The 9,516-nt window shown below is 47.9% G+C and overlaps 2 protein-coding genes across 2 annotated transcripts in view; one reads left to right on the top strand and one right to left on the bottom strand.

Annotated features, from left to right (window-relative positions):
* Window positions 1-6,119, top strand: part of ogal (O-GlcNAcase like) — a gene marked incomplete at its 5' end in the record, with an annotated part of 15,883 nt that extends 9,764 nt beyond the window's left edge. The window contains 9 exon segments of the mRNA XM_070440576.1: window positions 1,743-1,910; window positions 2,142-2,227; window positions 2,742-2,834; window positions 3,851-3,906; window positions 4,024-4,028; window positions 4,252-4,351; window positions 4,647-4,767; window positions 4,958-5,075; window positions 5,698-6,119. Of these exon segments, the coding sequence (XP_070296677.1) occupies window positions 1,743-1,910; window positions 2,142-2,227; window positions 2,742-2,834; window positions 3,851-3,906; window positions 4,024-4,028; window positions 4,252-4,351; window positions 4,647-4,767; window positions 4,958-5,075; window positions 5,698-5,834 (884 nt within the window).
* A 755-nt stretch (window positions 6,120-6,874) lies between these two features.
* cant1b (calcium activated nucleotidase 1b) overlaps window positions 6,875-9,516 on the bottom strand; it is a 23,367-nt gene continuing 20,725 nt past the window's right edge. Inside the window, 9 exon segments of the mRNA XM_070440575.1 lie at window positions 6,875-7,011; window positions 7,014-7,049; window positions 7,052-7,136; window positions 7,139-7,179; window positions 7,182-7,349; window positions 7,593-7,604; window positions 7,607-7,804; window positions 7,942-7,980; window positions 7,983-8,078. Coding sequence (XP_070296676.1) covers window positions 6,875-7,011; window positions 7,014-7,049; window positions 7,052-7,136; window positions 7,139-7,179; window positions 7,182-7,349; window positions 7,593-7,604; window positions 7,607-7,804; window positions 7,942-7,980; window positions 7,983-8,078 — 812 coding nt within the window.

Below are 9,516 nucleotides of genomic sequence, written 5' to 3'. Positions count from 1 at the left end.
GGGTGTGTCTTTGTAGAGAGGGTTTAGAGAGGGGACCGGAGGGATACATGGAGACAGAGGAGAGGGGAGAGGGGAGAGGAGAATTACATGGAGACAGAGAGAGGGGAGAGGGGAACGGGAGAGAATACAATGGAGAACAGGAGAGGGAGAGTAGGGGACAGAGAGATTACATGGAGACAGAAAGAGGGAGAGAGGGAGCTGAAGATACATGGGAACAGAGAGGAGACGAAGCGACCGAAGAGATACATGGGAAGACAGTAGAGAGGCCGACGAGGGGGACGAGAGATACTGAGACGAAGAGAGAAGGGGACCGAGAGTATCATGGGAGAGACTTGAGTAGAGGAGACGAGAGAACATGGAGAAAGCAGAGGGAGGAGAGAGGGACCGAGAGATAAACGGGCAGACAGAGAGAGGGAGGAGAGGGGGACCGGAGAGTAAGGAGACGAGAGGAAGAATCAGGAGACGGAGAGGAGAGGAAGAGGGACCGAAGAGATACATGGAGACAGGGGAGAGAGGAGACCGACGAGATGATGGAGGACAGAGAGGGGAGAGAGAGGGGAGGAGATAATGGATGACAGAGAGCAGGGAGAGGAGGGCGACCGAGAGATACAGTGGAGCGAGAGGGGAGAGGGGAACGAGAGTACATGGAGACAGGGAGGTGGAGAGAGGGGACAGAGAGGATACATGCGCAGAAGACGAGAGGAGAGGAGGGGAAAGGGATGAAGATACATGGAGACTTAGTGGGAGAGCGGGGTTGTGGAGATTTTAAGAGAGAGAGGGTGGGTCGTGTGTTTTTAGAGAAGTTTCGTCATGGTAAGTTCTTTACAATTTGTGCCACATGCCAATAAGAGTACTTAATTATTTAAACGGGATTTTGATTTGGTGTGTTTCCCACTCCGATCTGTGTTCTTTATATGCCACCCCGTCCCTTCAGGCAGTCCCAGTCCCCAACACACTCCTCACATCTCGTCCCAACACACACACTCTCACATGCAATCAAAAGTCGCAACACCAACTCCTGCACATCTAGTCCAACACACTTCACTTCCTCACCCATCTCAGTCTCCAAAACCAACTTCCTGTCTTCACCCATCTCAGTGCCCCAACCACATCCCCTTACCCATCTTACAGCTCCAACACTTCTCTCACCATCATTCCGGGTCACAACAACGCTACACTCCTCACCATATCGTCAGTCCGCGAACTACGCAGCAGACTTTCTCCGATAAGTGCAACAGCCCATTTCCTCACCAATGCTTTGGAGTCCCAACACACTCCCTTTAGTTAGCACACTCTCACATCTCAGTACCAACACACTCCACTTTATCTCAGTCCAAACGGAACACATCGCCAGTCAATTCAGTTCTGCCTCTTCCCTGCTTCCTCTGCTAGTGCGTTTCAGCAGTACAGTTCCGTCAGCATGGGTTTCTTAGCCGTAGAATCGTGTTCATACGGCAGTAGAATAAGTTCTTGAGAAGTAGCTTGGAGATCGCTCCAGGGTCGGGGTTTTCTGCTGTGAACAGGGGGTTGTTCCCTTCCCAGAACCCTGGCACGTTACACAGGCGTGTTTCCCTAGCCGCCGCTGGGAGAGTTTGCTCATGAGACGCTCTCGTCAGAGGATCTGGCTTCTGTCTTGGTTGGGTGGGTTTCAGAGGTCGGGGCCTGAAGGTGAAGACGGACGCAGAGGTTAATTCATCTGATGTTTTATGCTATTCACAATGAATAGGTTCTCGTAAATGCAGAGTGGCGTTCCAGGGCGAAGTGTTTTGACGTGATGTGTGTTGCTGTGTTTACCATGTTTAACCGTCTGTCCAACGCCCCCAACCGGAGCATCCTCTACGACCTCTACAACTACATCTGTGACATCAAGAGTGGTGTCACCCTGGCCCGCGCCTACGTCAAACAATTGGGTACAACGGGGGGGTGGGGAGGGGGAATAGTGTGTGTGAGACACATGAAGCGGCGCCGCCAAATAATTAAGTACAACGGGCGTGGCTGCGGGGGGGGAGAGAGACCCATATAGTATGTTGTTGTGTAGGTCACTGCGTTATTGTATGTTGTGGTACAAGGAGCTGTATGCAGTAGGCAATAAGCATATAGGTTGATGTATCATTTAAGTGTAATATTGTTTTTGTCCACAGGGGGGCAGAGTAGGCCCTCAGGCCAGGTGATGACTGACGACCCAGAGCCCTGGGGGTTTAGAGGGGGTCTCTCCGGGGAGTTCCAGGTATGGCGCTTACCCCCATCATCCGCCCCCTTTAACCCCCATCATCCACCACTTTAACCCCCATCATCCACCCCTTTAACCCTCATATCCCACCCCATTTTAACCCCCATCACCCCTTTGATGAGATGACTGGAATTATTTTGTATGCCTCTTACATCTCAATCGGTCGACAGCGTCATTGCATCAACATTGGTAATAAATTCTGCAGTCAAACATTTATGTAATTGTCATCCAAAATTGTTACTGGATGTGTGCAACAAAAGTTCAACATTCACCTTTTGCTACTATTTGTCTACGAGTACAATGTGATGCACCACACAGAACACACTACAACTGTATATACTTCTGCTGTCACATTCACATCACAGATCAACACTCAATGACAAGCCACACACACAGGGGATCACAGAAAACCACCTAGACAGAGCCATTGATCTCTCAGGCATAACAAAGAGATCATTGACTTGGTACTGACTGGTTGATGACGATAGTATTGCTGTTGTTTATTGTTTAGAGAATGCTGCCTTGCCATGGTAACAGAGATCTGTTCCGTCACCCTCCTATGACATCAGTGTATTCTATACGACCCTTCTGCCCAGGAGACAAGGTTAGTTATTCCAATATATCTAGAACTGACTATAACATATCTGTTKAAATATACGAGACGCGTGGACCGACTGGGAATGGAAACCAGGTRTTCTGAGTGTTTTGCCATAAGACTGTGTTAGCCCACTGAGCGAAAGCCTGTAGTATAGAGCACCACAGTGGACACGTCATAATTCCCATAAAACCTAGCAGTCAAAAAGGGAAATGGTTCCAAACGTTTTTCCTCCATTCATTTTTCCCATAGGGGATTTTAGAAACACTTAAAATAAGGGCTGTGTTTCGTGTGGGCTTACCTTGGCGTGATGTTTTAATAACTATGTAAATCTCTCACGGACAAGGTGACTTATCAATATATTCAGCTCTATTTACTCAGATTCAAAGATGCTAATTAGCATCAAAGTAGACATCATGCAAAACTACAAATCCCTGCAAGCTCCTGCACGTCATCTCTAGCTGACACCTTTGCTAACAGGTATTGTGTCAATTTGAAACTTGCACAAGACAGTTCACAGAATTGTCCATATAAAGAACTTTAGTRAATTTATTCATTACTACATCGATTCAGCAGTCTCGTCTATGTCATGGCATMTGTAGTTCTGTATGATAGCCACATTAGCATTACATTTTTGGGAGGTAAATAKAGGCGAATATATTGATAAGTCACCTTGTCTGATGGGGGGGATTTACATGGTTATCAGAACATCACGCCAAGGTAAACCTACACAAAACACAGCCCTTATTTTAAGTGTTTCTGAGATAATGAGATGATGCTAGTTTTATGGGTATTCTGACTCATACATTTACATTTAAGTCATTTAGCAGACGCTCTTATCCAGAGCGACTGTGGTACTCTGTTTGAATAATTATGCTAATATGACTTGCACGTTTAATTCTCCTTGAAAGCTAACGCGTGTAGTTATAAGCTAGCCCCGTTAGGTTTGGTTCACCAAACCACCTCTGTATCGGCTAGCTACATCTTTATTGATTTTGTCTTCATATCATCTCTGTTTGTTTCAGACTGAGATACAGAAGATCCACATGGAGATGCAGAGAGGAGAGCCAAGGCTCCTGCAGTAGCACTACCTGCTCTGATCAGTGATGGTGAGGAGGAGTACAGCATGATCCACTCTGGACAGTCTCTATCGATGGAGGGGGTAACAGCATGATCCACTCTGGACAGTCTCTATCAGTGATGGTGAGGGAGGGATACAGCAGTTGCTCCCTTGACAGCTCTGGATGCAGTGTAATGGTGAGGAGGGAGTACAGCATGATACTTCGAGCTCTCTGAAAATCCAGTGCATGGAGAGGGTGTAGTACAGCATGATCCACGTACTGACGTCTGCTGAGTCAGTGATGGTGAGGAGGAGTACGCATGATCCCACTCTGGTCAGTCTACTGATCATGATGGGTAGGATGAGGAGTACAGGCCATGATCCACTCTGGACAGTCTCTGATCAGTGATGGGGGAGGGAGGGAGTACAGCATGATCCACTCTGGACAGTCTCTGATCAGTGATGGGTAAGGGAGGGAGTACAGCATGATCCACTCTGGACAGTCTCTGATCAGTGATGGGGGAGGGAGGGAGTACAGCATGACTCCCCAATGATCCACTCTGGACAGTCTCTGATCAGTGATGGGGGAGTGTGTGTGTGTGTGTGTGTGTGTGTACAGCATGACTCCCCAATGATCCACTCTGGACAGTCTCTGATCAGCCAGTAGTTTTTGTTCTTTAATATGTGACTGTGCGCTTGTCCTGACCTTCAGTCTAGACAGCCAGTATGTAATGTCCCAGTGTACCTCTCCCCCTCCACAGGCTAGCAGGAGGGCAGCTGTGCCCCTCCCCAAACTGTGGTCTGGTTCTGGAGGATGAGAGGGGGGTGTGTGGGTATGCCCTGGGCCTTACTGACGCCACGGCAGCTGCACTGAACAACCAGGTAACCGCTAGGTTCCAACGGCCCAATCACACACTGGAATATAACTTGGTCTTGTTTCAATCATTGACCCCAACATGATTCTATATGGTTGTAGTTGTCTCTCTGTATTACTTCAGATGTTTTGTATGGAGTTCCTTGACTCTGAAAATACGATTTGATCTTTTCTCTCTCTCCCCCGTCCTCCTTGTAGAGAGCGTTGCCAGGGGACTTCCCTTCCATGGTAACCATGCAGCTCCACCCCCGGGTTACAGACCCCGCCCCCGCCAGGCGTATGATTGGCAGCCTGCTCTCGTTGATGAAGACCAGTGGTGAGTTGTATATTCAAGTGCCACTACTGTGATTAGGGTGCTGACTCCCTTGTAGTTGTGCACCTGCACAGTGGGTTTCTGGTCACTGTTTGACTGAGGCTAGAGCAGGTCTCCAACCCTGTTCCTGGAGAGATACCCTCCTGGAGGTTTTCACTCCAACCCCAGTTGTAACTAAGCTGATGCAACTGATCAACCAGCTAATTATTAGAATCAGGTGCACTAGATTAGGGTTGGAGTGAACCTACAGGACGGTAGCTCTCCTGGAACAGGGTTGGAGAACCCTGGCTTAGTGTGATGGCTGCTATGCAACGTGATGTCAGAGTTCAACAATACCCTTGACCTATTAGTAATCAGACCGGGGTTCAAGCACTTTCAGCTTTAGAGGTGGGGATTTGACTATTGGCACAATATAAAGTAGGATTCAGTTACTGATCCAGATGTGTCTATGCCAGATGGTGCTTCTTTCCCTGATGGCATAGGGCTGGATTATCAGAACTAACACATGTACAGCCCCTCATTCAGAATGAGGTGCATCGTTCGTCTTGTTCCTCATTCTTTTCCCCTCGTTGTCATTTGACTGTAGTTAACATCTGAATCTACCCCGCCCCTCTCTCTCCTACAGGTTCCAGAGGTGTGTTCTGTGAGCTGAGGCAGGGTGACAGGAGGATGTTTGACTTCTACTCTAAACTGGGCTCCTTCACAACGCTCAAAATGGCAGGGCTGCCTCAGGACGTCATCGCCATGGGAACCAGCTTGTAAACAAAGATGGCTGCCGCAACGAGTCGTCGCATGGGAACACCTTGCATCGTCAGGTTTTTAAAATGGCCTTTTGGATAACAGGGACGAGAACGTTTGATAATTCAGTTTGCTTATTTGATTGAAAAACATCGTTTCATGGCCATGTGTCAATCACTATAGGATGATGTGTGAAATGTATCTGATCCACATTGTTTGACTGAGTATTTGTGGAACGTATCTTTGTAAATTCCAATCAGTTAATGGTATGTTTTAAATTATGACTTCCCTGAAAATCCCATATTAATGGAATGATAACTTGAAGTGATTGATTGCATTTAATCAACCAGGATCTAACTAATGTACTATCTGTTTTATGTTGTGATCAATAAAGATTTGACCATTTGATCTGTATGACATGTTTTCTGTGGTAAGCTGTTCATTTTCACCAACTCTGATCAAGAACCAGAATGACATATGAACATTTTAATCTGAGGTGTTCTGTTTTAAGAGAGAAAACAAGTTATTACATAACAGCTGGTGAAAGAAGATCATGCATGCTTATTCAGTAGTCTGTTCAACATATGGCAAATGTTGACAACCAACGTCATCTAAGTTTTGCATTTGTGAGTCAGTGTTAGTTTAAACAAGGGTCCTCTTCAGAAGGCACAAACATTCTACAGAACACCCCAAAATGACTGGCCTTATTGGACAACTTCAGGTAATTAATGCTCAGTTTTAAAACGTTTCTTTCCGATTTGTGCCTACTGAACACAAACCTGTCAATTTTAGTATTTTTGTTCCCTTGAGCGTGGCCGTTGTTCCTTAGGCTGTGTTTAGATATGCAGCCAATTATTTTGACCAGTCAGATCTGATGTGATTGGTAAAAAACCTCAGAATTGGGCTGCCTGTTTAAACCCAGACGTAGTGGACTACATTACCCAGACTCCTTTGGGGGCAGGAAGTTGCCCATGGGAAGAATTCTACAACACTAGTCGTTTTTCTGGACAACCTTGGTGATGACTGGGACCTTCCTGGAACAGAGTCCTCCTACCTCATCACCACTACTTCACAGGTAGGTGATGTAAGTTGTAACAACCAACCCTGTCCTGTTGTATTCTGGTTCCAACCCTCTCTCCAGTCTCTCCTAAGGATCTCCCATCCCTCCATTTAAATAAACTCAGTCCTTCATACTTCAGGTTCCTATCTTCGTCCCTGGCAGTAACATCCTCCCGTCTACGTAAACGCCAGGATATACGTCGCTATCTTCCCCGCGTCCTCCTCCGACTTCAACGCTAGTACGATCTGATCGTCGGTGTCCGGTACCGAACTTGAACGGAGGAGAAACCGTGCGTTGGGTGGAGGGGTCGGCGTGCCCCACGGTGATGTCGCGGAAGTCCGAGGGGCAGGAGAGGAGGAGGTTGGTGGCGCGGCGCTCGTCGGCGATCTCATCGTAGCGTTCGGAGCTGGCGCGGCGGGGGAGGAAGAACCAGCGCTGGAGGCGGTCGGACCACGCCCCAGACTCATGGATCAGGTAACCTGGACGGGAGAAAGAGAGAAAGGGAGATATATGAGAGAGAAAGTGTGAGATGATCAAGGGAGTGTTTTTCCACACAACTGACTTGGTGCATCAGGTCGCCTCGGAGAAAGACAATAGAAAGTGACATCTTCAGAGGAACAGAGAGAGTTAGCGTGACAAAAAGATTAAAGGGTGTGTCATACATTCTTCCAGGAACCAAGAGGATTAAAGACAGGTGTATTAGACTCCGCCCCCCTCCTCACCTGGCGGTTGAATCCGGCTGCGTGGCGCAGGGCGTTGTAACGCGGTACCCAGTTCTCGTGTTCTACGTCGCCGCGGTAACCCACCACCTTGATCCATTGTGGGTTGTTCGTTGATGAACTCTCCTCAGCGTAAAGTGGGTCGTCCACTCTTTACCCCAGACCCCCCACGTAGAGGCACTCATCCTTCACCGCCAGCCACTCCGCCTTGAACCCTACACAGAGGTCAAGGGTTAGAGGTTATTACAGTATGGTCCTGGTGATCCACTCTTTACCCAGACCCCCCACGTACAGACACTCATCTTCAGGGCCAGCCACTCTGTTTTGAGGCCCCCCACACACACACACTGACCTTTTGAGACAGACCCGTCTCCATCAGTCAGTATAACCCGGGTACCGCCTGGTTCCCTCTATCTGTAGACAAGCCTGTACGGTCGTCCACACTGTACAGGTGACCGTTGAACGCAACTAGCTCCGACAGCTCCATACCTGGGGGTACAATGATCAGTCGGTCAATACGATCATCAGTCGGTCAATACGATCATCAGTCGGTCAATGCGATCATGCAGTCGGTCAAGTGCGATCATCAGTCGGTCTGCGATCATCAGTCGGTCAATGCGATCATCAGTCGCAGTCAATGCGATCATCAGTCGGTCATCGATCATCAGTCGGTCAATCGATCATCAGTCGGTCAATAGATCATCAGTCGGTCATATACGATGATCACAGTCGTCAATACGATGATCACAGTCGGTCAATACGATATCAAGTCAATCGATACAGTCGGTCAATACGATTCATCGTCAAACGAACATCACCGGTCAATACGACATCACTCGGTCAATACGAACATCATCGGTCAATACGATCATCACTGCGTCATGCATCACATCGCCATACGACCATCATCGGTCAATACGACATCACTCGGTCAATACGAAAACATCACTCGGTCAATACGATCATCAGTCGGTCAATACGAACATCACTCGGTCAATACGAACATCACTCGGTCAATACGAACATCAGTCGGCCAATACGATCATCAGTCGGCAATACGATCATCAGTCGGCCAATACGATCATCACTCGGCCAATACGATCATCAGCTCGGTCATACGATCATCAGTCGGCCATACGATCATCAGCTCGGCAATACGATCATCACTCGGTCAATCGATCATCACTCGGTCCAATACGAACATCACTCGGTCAATACGAACATCACTCGGTCAATACGAACATCCACTCGGTCAATAACATACTCGGTCAATACGAACATCACTCGGCAATACTCATCACTCGGCCAATACGATCATCACTCGGCAATACGACATCACTCGGTCAATACGACCATCACTGGTCAATACGACGCATCACTCGGTCAATACGACATCACTCGGTCAATACGACCATCAACTCGGTCAATACGACCATGCACTCGGTCAATACGACGATCAGTCCGGTCATACGATCACAGTCGCCAATACGATCATCACTCGGTCAATACGATCATCCATCGGTCAAATCGATCATCACTCGGGTCAATACGATATCATCGGCCAATACGATCATCATCTCCGTCAATACGATCATCACTCGGCTCAATACGATCGATCACTCGGTCATACGACATCATCGGCAATACGATCATCATCGGCAATACGATCATCACTCGCAATACGATCATCATGCCAATACGATCATCACTCGGTCAATCGATCATCACTCGGTAAATACGATATCACTCGGTCAATACGATCATCCACTCGGTCAATACGATCATCACTCGGTCAATACGAGATCACTCGGTCAATACGACGATCACTCGGTCAATACGACGATCACTCGGTCAATACGACGATCACTCCGGTCAATACGACGATCACTCGGTGCAATACGATGATCAGTCGGTCAATACGATGATC

The sequence above is a fragment of the Salvelinus sp. IW2-2015 genome, unplaced genomic scaffold (assembly GCF_002910315.2).
Source record: "Salvelinus sp. IW2-2015 unplaced genomic scaffold, ASM291031v2 Un_scaffold2671, whole genome shotgun sequence".
In the NCBI taxonomy this organism is placed as follows: domain Eukaryota; kingdom Metazoa; phylum Chordata; class Actinopteri; order Salmoniformes; family Salmonidae; genus Salvelinus; species Salvelinus sp. IW2-2015.
Note: the sequence above shows the minus strand (reverse complement) of the source record. Positions and strands in the feature narration are given on the sequence as shown.